General features: G+C 38.7%; 1 protein-coding gene across 1 annotated transcript in view; it reads right to left on the reverse strand.

Annotated features, from left to right (window-relative positions):
• Nucleotides 1–18,940, reverse strand: part of LOC114667823 (WD repeat-containing protein 72-like) — a 268,463-nt gene that overhangs the window by 95,673 nt on the left and 153,850 nt on the right. Inside the window, exons 15-18 of the mRNA XM_028823316.2 lie at nt 17,122–17,936; nt 11,264–11,355; nt 8,932–9,005; nt 98–287 (exon numbers count right to left, since the gene is read on the reverse strand). Coding sequence (XP_028679149.2) covers nt 98–287; nt 8,932–9,005; nt 11,264–11,355; nt 17,122–17,936 — 1,171 coding nt within the window. The remainder of the gene's footprint in view (nt 1–97; nt 288–8,931; nt 9,006–11,263; nt 11,356–17,121; nt 17,937–18,940) is intronic.

Below are 18,940 nucleotides of genomic sequence, written 5' to 3' on the forward strand. Positions count from 1 at the left end.
CAACTGTGCATGCAGGAGAAAATCTTATAGCAAATACTTCATATTCCCCAAACAATGATTAAACATGAAAGAATAATCCAAAAAATTTTGCACTTACTGTGAAGGTCTGTTTTTTGAATTTCCTTCATTTCTGGCAGCTCCATGACTATTGTGGGTGACACTGAGCATGCATCAAAATTTCCATTTTTGTCCACAGTTTCCACCTGGCCACAAGATTGTCGCCTTCTCACAGTTTTCATAACTCTCTGCACTTCTACCAAGAGCACAGCTTGTAGCACTTCTAGAATCTATGAAAACAACAGGAAGCATGGAGTTCATAAAAGAGATGTGGTGCACGTCTAGAAGTCACTTTTGTGAGCAGACCTGAAGAGTGCCAGACCATTTAAAATTATAGTTTTGCAATGATGAGCAAACCAAACAGAATGGCTGAATGCATCTTTGGATAGTACCTGTGATTTGTGCCCCATAATATACTGTATGTAAAACTGTACGTTAGCTGCTGTAACTATAATTACTACAGTAACTAAGAAAAGAAAATGAAATTCCCAGTAACAATAATATTAGGCCGTTTCAGAAGTTCACTACTCTTTTGCCAGATGAGATCAAAGGTGGTGAAATTTACAAAGATGGTTTTTATTAAAGCCATATCAAGTGTTGTGGAGTTACAGTTTTTGATCACCCTAAGTAATATGAAGGGCAAACACCAACGTAAAAGACAGATAGATAGATAGATAGATAGATAGATAGATAGATAGATAGATAGATAGATAGATAGATAGATAGATAGATAGATAGATCATAACATTTCCAAAACTGCTTAATCTAACACAGGAATATTGTGGGCCAACTAAAACACGCATACATACTGGCTCATACAGTGTCAATACACTTAGATTGAAGGAATACTTCATCCAGAAAAAAAATCTTCTTTACATATAACTTACTCATGTAGTTTGTAGTTACAACCAAGAAGAAATTTTAATCTCATGTTTTCATGGAGAATGAAGATAACAAACTTTCTGACAGAATGGGCTTCTATGGAGATCAACGTTGGACCACAGCAAACAATATAAAAACGCCTCATGCTACTCATGTAAAGTAATCCACATGCCAAGTCATCCAGTCATATGCATACAGTAGAGAAAAATTACATTATTTTTACTAAAATATTGTTAAATGAATACTTTCAGAATATCAGAGCAGTGTGCATGGAGGATATGCGTTCACATGGGATTGAACTTTTGAATTGAAGATCTGCCTCTCTCCCTCATTTACTGGTCATGAGTCTTGTCTTCAATTCAAACATTCGTTTCTATGTGAATGCGTTTCCTTTATGCGCACTGCTCTGGTTTTCTGGGAAGTATATTTTTAACAATATTTTAGCAAAAAATGCACGCATTTTGCCTGTTGCAAACTTATAACAGGATAGACCTGAACGGTGGATTATGTGGCACGAGTAACAATAGATTTCTTTCACGGATGTTTTTATATTTTATGTTATGATTCTGTGTTGGTCTCCATAGATGCCTATTTTATCAGAAATATTTCTAACTCTGTTCTTCATGAAAACATGATATTAAAAAATTTTTTTGGCCATCACTACAAACCATATGGGGTAACGTATCTTCAGTAAGAAACCCAAGTTGTACAACCCACCTATTTCCAATATAAATGGACTGGTAAAAATAATTTATTTTATATTACTTTGTTATTAGTGGTTCCCAGTTCACCCTGTGTGTCTGTGTGGGCCCTTAGATGGACTGGCACCCTGTCCAGGATTGTTGCTTTGTGCCAGGGCTGCTGGGATTGGCTGTCCCTGTCCCTAAACTGAGTTTGTCGAGTTTGATAATGTTAAGTGATATTTTATGATCTATACACCATTTTCTGCATTTCACCACCTTGTACCATTTAGTGTAGTACAAAGTTAAAATAAATAATCTGTTTAAACTATTCATTCAGTTTATTAACTCTAGTCCTTCATCCACTCTCCTGCTCAGTCATCTATCCAGAGTTGCAGGGTCAGGAGTTTCTCCCAACAGCATTTGGCCCAAATCAGGAATCAACCCCTGCCAGGATGCCAGTCCTTGATTCACTTTATAAAATTTGAAGTCTATGGGAAATGCCCATCAATCCCAGCAGAAGAGGCACAAGATTGACGTGGCAACACAACCACAATCTCACTCAGGCTGCTTATAAGAGGGGCATAGAGGGACAAGTTCCAGATATTGAGAGATGGTAATGTTAGCTGCTGTGCCATTGCACTTTCTCCACATTAAATGCAAATCACACAGACATTATTACGTTATATTATCAAACCTGCTTACTCCAAGTTAGAACATAAGGCATTAAACAACACTTGATGGAACATAAATACATCACAGAGGGCATAAACACATATACACACACACACACACACACACACAGGGGCCAATATAGAACTGCCAATTAACCTAACCTGCATATTTTTGGGGAAGTGGAATAAAAACCCAAACAAACACTCGTAGAATGTGCAAACACCACACACACAATGACCAGCTTGGGATTTAAACCCAGGAAACTGGATCTATAATGCAGCAGTACTAACCACCATTAAAATCACGCTCAAGTATTTTTAAGAAAATTAATATGGGAATATAATAAAAAGCAATTATCATGATGTTGAGAGTTAATTGTATAAAATTAACAATATTTTACATTTTGTAATATAAGCAACGTATAAGAAAACATTTTGTTTAGGGAGAAGGGAGCATCTGAATTGTAACTTTTGCCTAAAGCTCAAATAATACATGTGGGTGGGAAATGGGAAGAAACAAGGCAGAATGCTACGCATTATGTTTTCTGGAGAGGCTCAGCATTATATGGCTGTCACTCCAAAAAAGTACTAAGAGTTAATGGAGGCCCTGCTATCAAAAGCTATTATTAATAAGTGGTAAAAAGAAAAAAGACTGAAATGGCAAAAAAGAGGAGAGAAATTGCACCCTCAACACATGGAAGGAAAGAACATTTTTAGAAAGGAAGCAAATTTGATCTCTTTGGCAAAATCATACGTTTCTTTGGTAAATTGGGGGGAAAAGTCACAAAGGAAACCAATACACCTTCAATCAAAGACATGTTGAAATCATTTTTAAAAGTTGAAGAACATTTTGTGTGCACATCTGTGGTCAATACCTTTTGTAAATTTTTCAAATTTCAATACAATGGCTGCAATAAACGGGGAAGTCTATGGGCTGCGTATATTACTGCTTCACTTAGAGATCTGGCAAAAAACATAAATAAAATATTTCTGTGTCTTGTGGGATGCAGAGTCTTTCAAGAGCTGCCCCTGAATCCAGAATACACAGGAAACTCAAAGAAGCCACGGACGCAAATAAAAAGTATAGTTCACAAAATAAATACACTGGAGTAGTTTATTCACATTAATTATTATAATACAAAATGATAACAAAAATAGGAAACTGTCAGAGACACTTTGGGCCTAGTTATGTACACCCCAACCTACAGGGTGGCTGGTCCATTTATCCATACAGAAGCTAACAAAATTTCACACGTTTTAGTCAAATCACTCTGGCCTCATTTCCTTCTTCCGCTTGATCCCTTGTCTTCTACTACAAAACCAACTACAAGTTTAACTAAGTAGTGGATGTAAGGGTCCAGAAGAGGCAACAAGAGCACAATATGTAGTGGGGGTACTGAACAAACTAAAATGCCCACCTGTTTCCATCTTTCAGCATGGGAGACTAATATTCGATCACTTAACATTCCTCCTCTGTCCTACCATGGGCTCATCTCTGGAACAGAGACTCTGGGAATTAGTGACCTATCGTGTATCCCAACTGATAGCTCTGACACACTGTAGCAAGTGTCCTGTTTGTTGGGGCATTTTATAGCCAGCTCATCATGTAAGAAGGCCCCAAATCCAGCCTTAAACATATTCAGCTTTACAGACTCAATAACGTACTGTATGATAATAGTCCATTCATTTTTATAAACCCAATTCATTTCAGTATGCATAAAGATGAAGCCCATTTGTAATATTCCACAATTTCAGAAAGGTTCCCTGGAAAATGCAGTCTAACTAAAGTTAGGTTCTTACAAACTTCATAGGGTGTTGTTACAGAAACAAGTGTGAGAGTCAGTGCTGGTCAAAGCCCATTTGGAGCCATAGGTGGCATGGACAGACCCGTCCCTTGTTGTCCACAGTAGGTAGTCAGTATTATAACACTTCAGCGACCTGTGGGAGATGGAGTTCCAGTCGGTGTCAAGAGTGTGAACCCCTTCAGTAGCACAAAAGGCGCACCTTTATGTATATACCATGAACTTTAAGGAGCATGTGCCCATTAGTGTACGAAGCCTGAACACTTTTACTTTCAGCAGGTAACGGCGTACACTCAGTATCAGAGCTGAGTTCGACGACCTGGAGTCCTTTTCCATGTCTGGAGTGCATACCCCTCATCTTTCATAAAGGTTTGTTCTTTATTTTGCCTTATACACTTTCTTGTATTAGGAATTTGTTAGTTTTCGCATACCCCTTGTGGTCAGAGCACAGGGTCAGCCATTATACAGCACACCTGGAGCAATTGCAGGTTAAGGACCTCACTCAAAGGGCCTAGCAGAGTTGGATCCTCTTTGGCTGTAACAGGGATCCGAACCGGTAACCATCTAGATACCAGCCCAGATACTTAGCCTCAGAGCCACCACTCCACCCATAAATGGCGCCACTCAGATGACAGTGCCCTGGGCGGCTGCCTATGTTGTCTAATGAATTGACTGGTTCTGGTGAGAGGAAATGTGAATGTTTATACACATAACAGCAAAAGACACTACTATACTGAGCAAGTGCAATAATGTTCCATAGTCCACGGGACAGTCCTTTGTATTAGGCCCAATCTAGGTGACCTGACTTAATCTAGTTGACTTATTGAGGGTTCCACAGCTACTTGCTTTGCTAACCTAAAACAAGCAGAGTACTTGAACAGGCCAGTATCTTTTATACCGATGATGCACTCATCATGTACCACATTTTCGATGGACCCTAGTGCTAACAATGCCCCTTCTAGATCTAGACACACTTCTTGAGGACTTACAGTCACCATATTATTTAATAATAATAATAATAATATAATAATAATACTACATTTTATTTATATAGCACCTTTCCCAACGGCAGGGTATACAGTATATAGCATTGTACTAAACCAGATACATAAATAAAGAAGATTACGACAGTAAATTCAGAGAAAAAGCCTAACAGACAACATAATTGATGGCATAGCACACACATATACAGGTTACATGAGTATCCTGACATACAGGTGAACTAAGAATAGGGTAATAAAAAGTCAAGTAGAGCTAACAGCCTTCCTGAACAGATGAGTTTTGAGTTGTTTTTTAAAAGAATTCATGGAGTCAGCTAACCTGATTAATTTTGGTAGGTCATTCCAGAGTCTGGGCGCTATACAGCTGAAGGCCCTGTCACCCATGGAGTGTAGATTAGTGAGGGGCACAACAAGATTGCCAGAATCAGAGGACCTTAGTGGGCGGGCAGGCACATAGTGATGGAGAAGGTCACTGATATAGTTTGGCACGAGGTTATTTAAGACTTTGAAGGTTATTAGTAGGATTTTATATTCAATTCTGTAGGACACAGGGAGCCAGCGAAGGCGGAGCAGGATGGGTGTGATGTGCTCACTGCTGCTGGTTCGAGTAAGGACTCTTGCAGCCGCATTTTGAATAAGCTGGAGGTGTGATATAAGATTAGAAGGGGCACCTGCCAGTAGGGAATTACAATAATCGATGTGGGATGTGATAAAAGCGTGGACGAATTCTATCCTTAGAATTCCAAGAGCAAAATTTAAAAGAAGTGGTGAGGCGGCCTTCTGCTGTTATGCACCTAAAATCTGGAATAGCCTGCCAGTAGGAATTCGCCAGGCTAATACAGTGGAGCACTTTAAAAAACTGCTGAAAACACATTACTTTAACATGGCCTTCTCATAACTTCACTGTAATTTAAATCCTGATACTCTGTATATCCAGTTCATTATAATAACTATTCATGGTGGCTCAAAAATCTGTACTAACCCCTACTCTCTCTTCTGTTTCCTTTTCCGATGTCCTTTTGCTGGTGGCTTGCGCCACCACCATCTACCCAAAGCACCATGATGTTCCAACAATGATGGATGGATTAAAAGCCAGAAGTCTGTATGACCATCAGCATCAAGTGACTCCGTGAGAACCCTAACTACAAAGAGGACTATTTTATTAATGTTAGGTAGAATGCCCAGAGGGGACTGGGCGGTCTCGTGGCCTGGAACCCCTATAGATTTTATTTTTTTCTGCAGCTTTATGGAGGTTTTTTTTTGTTTTTTCTGTCCACCCTGGCCATCGGACCTTACTCTTTTTCTATGTTAACTAATGTTGTCTTATTTTAATTTCTTATTTTGTCTTTTATTTTTCTTTTCTTCATTATGTAAAGCACTTTGAGCTACTTTTTTTATGAAAATGTGCTATATAAATAAATGTTGTTGTTGAGTTTCTCAGCATTAGAATAGGAGAGGATGGAGCGAACATAGGATATGTGACAGAGGTGAAAGTAAGAGTTTCTTAATGTGATTTATGTGGGCGGAATAAGAAAGGGAGGAATCAAAAATGACACCAAGATTCTTTGCAGTAGAGGCAGGTCTGATGAGATCACCGCCAAGATGGACTGGGAAAGAGCTCATTATATTAAGCTGCACTTTAGTCCCAATTTGCAGGAGTTCAGATTTGTTGCAATTTAATTTTAAAGAGTTCTGTTCCATCCAGTTATTAATTTCACTGAGGCAGGTTGTGAGCTTAGAAAGCTCTGATGAAGTTCCACTTTTATTGAAGTAGAGTTGAGTATCGTCTGCATAAAAATGATAACCCAGACCAAAGCTACAAATAATATGGCCAAGGGGAAGCATATAAATACAGAAAGGAAGAGGGCCGAGGACAGAGCCCTGAGGAACTCCTTGTGTGACTGGCGCTGAGCTGGATCTGCTGTTCCCAAGACTAACAAACTCTTGCCCATCAGTCAGATAGGACTTGAACCACTGAAGGGCAGTGCCAGAGATACCCAGCATGTTCTCCATTCTGGACAGTAGAATGTCATGTCTGACAAATGCTGCACTGAGGTCTAATAGAATTAATATGCTGGTTTGTCCACAGTCTGCTGCCATAAGCAAATCGTTGGTTACCCGAAGAAGAGCAGTTTCACAGCTGTGCTGGGCCCTGAAACCAGACTGAAAGGGTTCCATCAGATTATTAGAGTTAAGTAATTGATGAGTTGGGAAGCTACAACACGCTCAAGAACTTTTGACATAAAAAGTAAGTGGGAGATAGGCCGAAAATTGATAAGATTGTCAGCATCAAGACCATACTTTTTTTTTAACATTGGGGTTACAGAAGCGGTTTTAAAAGTGAGCGGCACAGAGCCAGTGTCAAGGGATGAGCTTATTATTGTTGTAACAGTTGGGATTATGATATGAAAGCAGGATTTAAGTAGTGTGCTGGGGATGGGGTCCAGTACACAAGTAGTCGGCCTCATCTTACAAAGCAGGTTATTAACAAATGCACATGTGACTGGTGAGAACTTAGAGAAGGAGCTGGATGGAGTGGGAAAGCAGGGAAACATATAGACAGATGATGTATTTATGTTAGTTGAATTATTTAAATCTTTAATTTTGTGACGGAAAAAGTCGAGGAATTTCTCACAGACTTCAGTAGAGGGATTGTTAATGCTCCCCTATCTGTATTTTGAATTACATCACAGGAAAGACTCAAATAATAGCATCTAAAGATTTATAAGTTCACGACATTTGCTTCCTCACAACTGCAAAGAAATTTGCCCCTTTAGGAAGGTTCTCCTGATAAATCACCCCTTGCTCGTTTAATGGTTATGGATTCAGAATAGTATTTTCACTGTAACCCTTGGACTCTAAAGAAATGAAAATTCCGTATTTCAGTCTTGGTCAGTCATGCACGTTGGTTACACTGCAATGGAGAGGACCAAAAGCACCAGCAAAGCAAATACCATGTGGCACTCGTAGAGCACATTCAGGGTTTAATGTACATCTTTGTATCGTTGCTATGTTGTAATTGGCTCTGCTATTTTTTAGTTTTGTTTAAATCTTGAGCACTATTTGTGAGTTGAGCACACTACTCAAAAAATCTGTCTGAAAAATACAATCTGCTTAACACATGCTGCATGTGGCAACTGCAGTTCACTAGCAAACACTCTTCAAGACAAGAACAAAGTCAACTGAGATGTTAGTGAATATGGACCCTTTAAACAAATTTCAGAGTCTCCATCCTCATGCCTGGGATTGCCTCGTGTGAGATTATTGGGCCAAATATTTACTAAGGAGTTGGTGTGAGTGTGAACGATCACATCCAGTTATATTACCTGGCATTTACAGCCCGTGTCTATGAGATTATGGAAAAGCAGTAACAACAACAACAACAACATTTATTTATATAGCACATTTTCATACAAAAAGTAGCTCAAAGTAACAGACTTCACTTTGGTAAAAAGTGATTAGCAAAGCAATCACACCACTAGTAGAAAACTACAAATACCCAAGAGTGGTGATTTTAAAGTACTCACTGAGTTTAAATCCACAGTCTTAACAATGGTGGCAAAAAGGGGAGAAGGAAAAGTGCCGTACCAGCTGGTCATCTGCAACACCTCCCATTGTAAATCCTTCACCACTGCTACCCCAACAGAGCACCAAGCAGTCTGTTAATCCTGTTAAATAATCACAACCTAATAGATTCTTGGAATTATCCGAAGTGAGGATCCTGACATTAGGCCACCTCGCAGCATTAAACACTTTAAGTCTTTTAAGAGTTCATCTTTAATTGGAAAAAAATACAAAAGCTCCACCAACATTAGAGGTCAATGCCATGTCTTACCTGGACTGACTGTTGTTGCCAGCTCTGAGTTAATCTCTTCAAGGATTCACTTTCCTTTACCGGCAACTGGACTGCTTCATTCGTTGGAATATAAAAAAAAAAAAAATACAGTAAATAATAGTCTTATTTGTGAAGCTTCTGCTAGGTTTAAGCTAAACCTTTCTCAGAGGGGAATTTCTGTATCCTTATCATACTGTTACTCTGCCCTTGCTGTTCTTTCACGTGTCATTCATTTAAGTGACTTACTTTTGCTCTAGTTCCCTTACATGAGGTGTACCTACTAGCATATGAAAATCATTACACTACAATGAATAGAACCCCTTGAAGATATTCATTTATTTAGTCAACCCACTCATTCATTTCAGGGCAAAACAGAGATGTAGCCTATCCATGCAGAACCTGGAACAAGGCATGAACCAACCCAGGAGAGAATGCCAATTAATTAAAACGTAGCCATACTACTTTATGTATTAAAATTAAATTTCTGACACATGACCTAGTTTATATCCATAATAAGCTATAATTTGAAATTATTTTTTTTTTAAACATTAGCAGAAATGTTATTGCTTTGCTGAACCTAAACTATTCATACTTGAACAAATTAACTCTGGCTCTAGCCAAACAGAGCTCTGTCACTTTCAAAGTGAACATCATTTCTAGGGTCTTCACAAGCATGCTACGAATATTTCCATATTTGAACAATGTGAGCACTGGCAAGTGACTTGGTGAAAGACAACTTCAGTAATAAGTCAATGGTGGAGATTGAACTTGAAATCTTGTTTTCCTATAGTATCTACCTCTGTGAATACAATGTTTAAGAACTTTATATATACAATAAATTGTTAACATAGTTGTTCAATATGAGAAGTAACTCACTGAAGGAAGCAAAGTGGTGGTGAATGAACTCTCTTAGCTTGTGATTTTATATAGTGTCTTTCATAAGGAACATCACCTTCTGTACAGAAACAGTTTCAATTTCAGTATGTTTGAGGATTGGCAAGTGACGTTCCTCACTAAAGGAGATATAGGGCATCAAAGACAGAGGTTGAACTTGTAATCTTTTTATCGTGTTTTGCCTTTCACAGTGAACACAATTCATAGGCACTTTACAAATACAGAATAATCGTTTACATATTTACAGATTGTGAGAAATGGCAAGTGAAGTAACTCACTCCCTAAACACAAGTCTAAGGTAGTGACTGAATCTGTTAGCTTATATCCTGCCTTTCACTGTGAACACTACCCATCATCCATAAGTTAACATCATGCTCTACATGGGTACTCCCAGTAGGTGATCTTGGAGTGCCATTCACTCATTTAAGACATGCCTCAACTCAAGGAGAAAAACATACAAGGTTCAGTCAATGACGGAGACAGAAGTGTAATAGTCCTAAGCTACGTCCACACTACTACATTTTCATTACAAAATGGTGCTTTAAAACAAAAAAAACGATCCTTGTCCATACTAGCATTTTCACATTCATTATAAAAGTATTTTCATCCACACGAAAACAACCAAAAATGCATAAAACATAGACATTCGCTTACACTGGACATGTGTGCATTGGACGAAAAACCTTTGAAAAGGTGGTAATTCCATCGGCTAAGCATGTTATTTATAGCAAAACTGTAGCAACTGGTAAATTATTTGCCTCGTATGCAGCATTCAAAGAGTACACAATGCAATTTTTGTGCATACAGGTAAGCAACACAACCAACACCATGGAAAGCAACTCTTCCATGCCCACTGTGTTGGAACGTGAGTTTCTAACATGACGGGTGACTGAATATGACGTTGTAATGAGCTGGATTCAATCAGGGAAGGGCTACATAATAAGCACAAACCAATCAGGGACACAATTAGTCTCCATTTTCAAAAATCTGCATTTGCACCCATTCACTTTGCAACACGGCAACTGTGTTTTCAGAAATATGTGGCCCTGGAGAGCGCTTCCAAAAGGTTAAATGTGCCAGGGTAGGGGGGATGAAAGGCAACAATGGAGACTAATGTCTGCATTTTTAAACAAAACCGGAGTAGATTGGACAGAGCCCTAATCACTGTTATTGTTGATTTACAGCAAGTTAAACTGAGAATAACGAGGCCTGGCACTGTTAGCTCCATCCTGTGGCTTGTGTTTTGAGTGGGAGTAGACACCTATCTTAGCCATTTTGGGTGGAAAAATGGGAACACACCTTGGCTTAGATCTCATGCTGGGACATTTTACAGTCAACAGTTAACCTGCGAAGAGGTAAAAAAGTCCAGAATAAACCCTAAGTTGATACAAACAGAAACAAGATCATAACAAAAGTGAAAAGAACAGAAGGCACTCACCTGGAAGTGCGTAAGGATGAATTTCAGCATTCGATGGATAGGAAACTTCCTTGCTCCTCCTTTTGAATGGTTCTAAACCAATCTTCTCTTGTCTGGAAGGTACACATTTTTACTTATTAAGTAATCAGATGTAGTAAATAAAATAAAAAAACACATTGACTTTTTAAAAATGATCTTATTTTCTAGACATTTGTAGAGTCATAGTTTGTATCTTTCAGCATTCAGATAAACCAGCTAAACAAATACAATCATAGGTACCTTCCAGAAATATAATATAATTAGAGTTTTAATTTGGATGACCATGAATTACAGGGAGGCGAAAATCAACCAGACAATTCAAATATCTCGTCTCCTATGGTGTCCAGTCAGGTCTGCCATTGATAAATGTTCATCGATACCACTTCCATTCTTGAGGACAGTTTTTCTGATGCCCTCTCAGCACCACACTGTGACCTTCCCCCACCGACTCTTCTGTCATTTACCACTATACTGAACAACACGTCCCCCTGCCCATCCCACCCACTCCACAGTTTACTAACTCTGGTGACACAGTTCACATTCAAACTTGGGCAAAAAGTGCTCCAGCCTTCTTATAGCCCTTGTGGAATGCTAGACACCATTTTAATGGCTATTCCTTGGGTACCTGCATTGTTCTAAGCCTAGACGGATTCTAAATCAAGACCACACTGCTTTAGGCTATGGGAAATAACACAAGGGGGGAGGCACTATATAAGGGTCAGAATACTCTCATTTACAAACAGGAGGCTACTACGCTCAAAGGCACCTTAAGGATACCAATGGCTTGAATGTCACCAATTGGAAGACATAGCCAAAATACTCCAACACAGACTACACCTTGGAGACCTTGTCTCTTTGGACTAAGGTACACCGATATGGAATGGCTTCATTTTTAATATATTGTATAGCCATGTTAGTAACACACTGCAGTGTGGTGCCACCATATCACTCCAGGCTCTTGTGCTTAAATCCTGGCCCACTCACTATGCATGTGGAGTTTGCATGTTCTCTCTGTGTTTGCATAGATTTTTCTTTATTGTGGACTTTATTGCTTCATCGCAGAGGTAAGGTTAACTATTGACTATAAAATATCCCAGTATGACATCTTATCCAGGGTCTGTTCCTGTTTCTGCTATCATAGTCTGAACTAGATTAAATGGATGGATCTTAGCAACACTTCTATTTCTGTTTCCTGGTTTCATTCATTGTGGAAAACTGGCACCAGTGGTTAAAGAGCACTAATTTAAAGGTCAACCTAGTCAGTTTATTTTGCAGTTTGCTCGTTCTTTGTGTCCATGTGCAGTTTTCTCTAGTATTCCATTTTCTTTTCCCACATGTGAGACATGAACGTAAGTTTAACTGGTGACTCTAAACTGGCAGACAGTGTGGAGTGCTGGTTAAGGCTTTGGACTTCAAACCCTGAGGTTGTGGGTTTAATTCCCACCACTGACACTGTGTGACCCAGAGCAAGTCACTTCACCTGCCTATGCTCCAAAAAAAAACCAGAAAGAAATGTAACCAATTGTATCTCAAAAAGCTTTAGACATAAGTGTTGGCCAAATCAGTCAATGTAAATTGGCTTTGTTTGAGTGTGTCATGAAGTGCACTAGTATCCCATCCAGGGATGATTCCTGAGCTTCATCCTGCATTGACAGGATATACACAACCTTTCAAAGGTGGATGGATGGATGTCTATACAAAGACACTAAACATCATCTCACTGTAATTATCTCCATTTCTGACTTTTAATAAGGATCCCTGTTGACTTGAGAAGACTAATGATACAGTGCCCATTACATTAAGTGCCTCCTGTGCTTTACAGTGAGCGTGCTGAAGGGCGTAAGCCTTATATAGAGGTGTTACTATCTGGAGAGTTCCATCATTAGGGTGCTCATTAATAGAATAAAGTCAAGTATTTCTAAATGACTCCATGTAACTGCTTTAAATGATGAAGATTTGAAGTTTAATCCACTAATGATCAGTGTGCTCTTAATTTAGTCTGTTTCATGAGGAATTAATGGCTAATTTATAGTTTTGGTTTAGATATGAAATGTCAATTTGTGACTTTAAACTGCTTCATACAGAAACTTTACAGGCAAATGGGGAAGGAGACCAAGTCAACTGAATTCAGCCATTAACTGATGGAGAAGAGTGTACTAAATACAGGTGCTTCCACACAAGTGGGCTTCCAGCATGCACAGAGGTCTGTATAAAATGCTTTAGGCTCATTGCCTGCAATTGTTGTTCACATGGCTCTTTTTTGGATGGTTACAGGGGTTAGAAGGCTGTGGGACTATTCAGGGTGCACTGTGTGCAAGGAGCATACACTCTTTAAAATACCGGCTCATTAATGGCACAGGTTCTTTACAGAATTGTGTGGTTCCTTCTTGAATCTTTTCACCATTTCATTCCGTTTTTTTGCATATGAAGTTGGTTCTTTGTGTTTTAAAAAATTTCCTAATATTTAGAAAAAAAAATTAAATTATTAATGTATGATAGGCTACCTATCAGGACACTAACAGATTAAGAATAGTCTGGACTTGACCTGTGTTATTGTATGAAGCAAAAGTTCTTTTAAAATCAGGAACCCATTAGCATTTCACAGATCTGTTACCATCAAGTCATGGTTCTTTACTGTATGGAGTCTGTTACAGAGCTAAATAAATAAAGATTCTTTCTGGAACCTTCATGTGGATGGGTCTTTCAGGAACTAAAAATGGCATTGTTCTGAAGAACCATTCTGGCGCCTTTATTTGTAAGAGTGTACTTTGAGAAGGAACCAGCCTATCGCAGGACACACTCACTTATTCTGAGGCAGTTTAGAGACGCTAATTGGCCAGGAGGAACATTTTAAGAAATGGAAAGGCATCAGAGGTGGGGGGAAAAATTGATAACAGTAGAATACTGAAAAAAAAATATTATCAATCAACTGAGAACAATTATCAGGATTGTTTTTTTTACTTTTCCTGATATTCCTTAGGTATATATACTGTCAAGTATGGGCACATAGCGGACTTTTTCAGGGCTCACAGAAGGTAAACAATACCACCATGAACAGAGTCGAGAAGTTGTCACTAATCACACCTATGTTCTTCACCCAGAGTATCAAGGCTCACCAGCTGGATGATGTATGACCCAGTTCCACTTGTGCCACTCCTGGGATGGCGATACATAAGCCCAGAAGCCACTGGAAGTCAGGGTTCATTCTAGGATTACCTACTGGACAGGACACAAAGTTTCTTCAACTGTTATAGCTTACTGGATTGGCTTGATGCCATTTGCACCCACAAGTGCTATATATTTTTCTGTTTTTCAAACACCACAATTAAAATGGGCTACCAGCTGGCACCCTGGCCGTTCATATTCATAATGTTTCCTTCTTTTGCACCTGTAAAATATACTGACAATCCTCAACATTCGTGTATTTAACTTTCGCGACTCAGCATTTGCGTGATTTTATTAGTAATCTCATTTTTACTTTTGCACTGGCAGCTGTACACTTTCGCGGGCTTCATGACTATGAGCAGTGGAGGAAAAAATATGAGGCATGATGTGTGCAAGTTTTGGTGAGGGACTATCCAACTAGGAACTTCACAAGTCTTCTTCATCCTACCATTGTAGAGTAAAGATGCCTCCCTTGCATGCTTTGCATATTTTAGTGATTCGCTTACAAAAACAAATTTGCATTTTTTTTGTTGCAATTACACCTCCAAAGTGTAGTGCAAGTCCTTTGGGCTTGTATCCCCAAATGTGCAAAGTGAGTAATAAGCTAAAAGTGTTAGATAAACTTTGTGCTGGAATGTCGGCAGCCCCGAATTTTGTGTTAACAAATTGGCACTTATAACTGGAAAAAGGAGGAATGTAGAGACTGGCTAGAAACATAAAAGTTTCAAATCCCATCATTGATCGCTGCCTCAAGGTTAAACATAAACTCGTCTCCACTATGCACCCATATACCAAGACCCTTAAAGATCTCAAGTGGCAGATCTCACTGACAGATTATTTCAAGCCAGTGTGTCCTTCACAGTCTCTAACGCCATCCACCTTTCGTGAAGGACAGAGTGTTGGAGGTGATGTTGAGACCTCGCCAGTCTTGGCATCTTCTGACAGCATCTTAATTAAGATGTTCACACGAAAGGTCACAGAATTGTAGGGAATGACTAGTGACAAAACATTTTTGCATGTTAATAATTGTATATTGTTTACTGCATGTTATGGGCTATTTCATGGTCACAGTGCTATGAAAACTGCATATTATCAGAAATAATATTTTGTTATAAAGAATCTGACGACGTTCACAATGAATAATTCTATTCTTATTCATATTGTTAAATGAATGTATGCATGTGTTGTGACAAGGATTTTGCATTCTGAAGAATAAAGCAGAGAATTATCCAGGCAATTTAGTTTAAAGTAATTAAACCGAGGGCATTAGATCTTGGCCTGGTCACTGCCCGTGTGTATTTTGCCCTTTCTCCGTTTGTACCAGTGTTTGTTCTTTTTCCAGAAGCTCTGGTTTCCTCTCATATATTAAAGACATTCAGTTGAGGTATTATTTTCCAGTACTTTGGAAATTTTCCCAGTGCGCAGTGACTTCCTAATGATATGCATCAAGGTTTTACATACGTACTCGCTAACCTATTGTTGTGATGTGAAATTTTGCAAACAAGTTGATAAATATTTTGCATGTCTTTATTTGTAACTTAGGCAAACCAATGCAATATTAGTGTTACATTAGTGAGAAGCATTCATGTTTACCCCCCTTTTAGGAATGAGTCTATTTGTAATTTTACGACAGGGTTGGGGATATTGCCTCAAACAAATTTGACCTCTGCTAAAGTCTCTCAGTCAACCTCCACAGTAAGGCCAGGCTGCCTAAATGCCAAGCTTTACCTTAACACGTGGTTTGGAGGGCAGGTGTGAAGGTTTTCTGTCCCCCCACTGGTCTGAAGTATGGCTGTTTGGAACTGTTTTGTATCAGAAGCCTTTAAGTACCACGACGCCCTATTGGCTGTAGGGGTTGGACAGAAAAACTATACATTTGCTTGCTTTACCTCACCCTCTCTCTCTCTCACCAAACTGATGAATGACCATCACACACCATGAACTGAAAAGGACAACACAATGGAGAGCACAGCTAGGCAGCCATATTGAGACAGGCATGCAGCCTGTTCTGAAGAAAGCTGACCACAAATGATGCCTTAACTAGAGACATTTTAAATAACTAACAAGTTTGTATGCTGCCTGAAACTACACATCACCATTTATCAGGTTGCGTGGTTGCCAATATTCAAATGTATGTAGCATATTGTTATTATTTATGAATATTATCAATAATACATTATTTAAATTGTAACTTAACTCCTGCTTGTCTTTTACTACACCTAATTGTCTGAGGTTATAGATGTACAAAGGAAGGTGGGGAGAAGTTATATACTACAATACCTTATAAACAGTGGTAAGTCTGTGAGATTTGAGGCATTCTGACAAAGGCTACCATATTAATAATACAAAAGGGGAAAGTAGAGTATTATACACCTACTTAAGAACTCAAGAGTAAATATAATCTGGTCCTGGTTATTTGTTTGATTTCAGCCTATTTAATCTAAGCAGTACTTCTCCCTCTACAATTTCCAAATCACTCAGTACCTCCTTAGTAGTCCTGTTTATCTACTTCCTCACATGTGAAGACATCAGAAAAATGTGACTTTAGAGCTTCTGGTTTTTCACTCTCTGTATTTTTAATTCCTCTTTACTATTCCTGATGTACTTCACCTCTTCCTTGACTGTTCTTTTAGGGTTCTAGCCATGACGTCAGTTTTTCCTAACTAAATGCTTACCGGTCTTGCTTGTTTGTGTCCTCCCTCTGAAAATGCGGTTTCATAAGACTGCTGACTAGCATCACAATGGAAAGCAAGTATGTGATGATTTTCTTTCGAAGGCTAGCCATTTTCAGGTCACCTGGGCTTTCAATAAAGGAAATTTCTTCAGTATTGCTATTTGCATAATGCTTTGCCAAATCTGCAACTTTATGGGAAATGAGATTATGGTATCCATTATCTTTTACGTTGTTTTCTGTCTCTGGGTACGAACCTGGTAGGATCAATGACATGTAGCCAGCTTTGGAGGCTAACGCAAAAGAAGGCAAAAACTGAGGCTTAGAAATGCCCAATGTGTCCAAACAAAATTCATCACATTCTTGAAGTATCTCCCATGGAAAGAGGCAGGAGAGGAGTAAATGGGCTAGATCTTGTGCCACATTCTCATCGCATCTCTTTTTACTCTGCTTTCGGCTTCTCTTGGAACGCTTTGATTTCAATTTCTTCCTTATAGCAGTTCCTTCCTCCAAGCAACTATTATTTTCATTTTGGAAGAGATGATCTCGAACAAAGTCTTTCAGCGGCCCATTTACTGGCAGAAGGGTTGAGGAGGTTTTAATCTTTTTCAAGACTGGTCGCTTTCTTTGAGTGCTTTTAACTCTTTTGATGCTTGCAGGGGCATTAAGAGAACTGATAAGGTCTTGCTCCTGCTCTGGCTGAGCACATATCAGTTCCAAAATTTCCTCTACATCAAATTGTAGAATATGAATATCCTTACAGGGTGTTTCCAGGGACTGTACTGAGAATGGATGCAAGACAGGTTCTTGAATTGCAAGCTGGAGAGAAAAAATACAAAGGTTGTTAACACATTATGGCATCCTTCATAAAGCATATGGTGTATCCCAAAATCCTGGCTAAATTGAACATCCATGGCCTAGTCTTTCTGGACCGCTAATCATCCCCTGTCTCTAACTGGCTCTCTTTCTATCAATCCATCACCACCTAACAGCTAATGTGTGGTGAGCGTACTGGTGCAAAAAAGGCTGTCGTTGCATCTTCCTGGTGGATGCTGTACGTTGATGGTGGCTTAAGTGGCTCCCCACTCATTATGTAAAGCGCTTTGAGTAGTGAGAAAAGTGCAATAAAAATGGAAATAATTATTATTAATATAGATGTGTACATACAACATATACAGCCATACATCCATGTTTTCTCAAACACAATCAACCTAGTTCAGGAGAATAGGATGAAATATATCACAGAGCACACATACTAGCTTGAGCTTTCAATTAAACAAACCCGCAAGTCTTTGGGGATGTTGAATAAAATCCCGGATTACCCAGAGGAAAACCCAGCAGACAAGGGGAGAATGGGAAAACTCAACAAACACAACGAACTAAGAATGGGATTTAATTCTGATCCCAGGGAGCAGGATCTATGAGGAAAGAATACTAACCATCACTCCACCTTAGATAGATAGATAGATAGATAGATAGATAGATAGATAGATAGATAGATAGATAGATAGATAGATAGATAGATAGATAGATAGATCGATCTTTAATGTCATTGTCACTTGAGGCTCACAATACACACATAAATATACAGTATGCAAAACTATACATTATAAATAGTAATTAATCAAAGTAATTAATTAACTTTGTAAATAAGTATTTTATAATTATAATATGACCAAGTTCTTTACACACTTAATAAATTCAAACTGAGGTTTATTGTCATATGAATGTACTACTATACACGTCTCCTCAGGATAGTGACATTAATGCAACACACACAAAAACATACACAGATAAATACAACCATACAACCGAACATCCAA

Source organism: Erpetoichthys calabaricus, chromosome 17, assembly GCF_900747795.2.
Source record: "Erpetoichthys calabaricus chromosome 17, fErpCal1.3, whole genome shotgun sequence".
Classification (NCBI taxonomy): domain Eukaryota; kingdom Metazoa; phylum Chordata; class Cladistia; order Polypteriformes; family Polypteridae; genus Erpetoichthys; species Erpetoichthys calabaricus.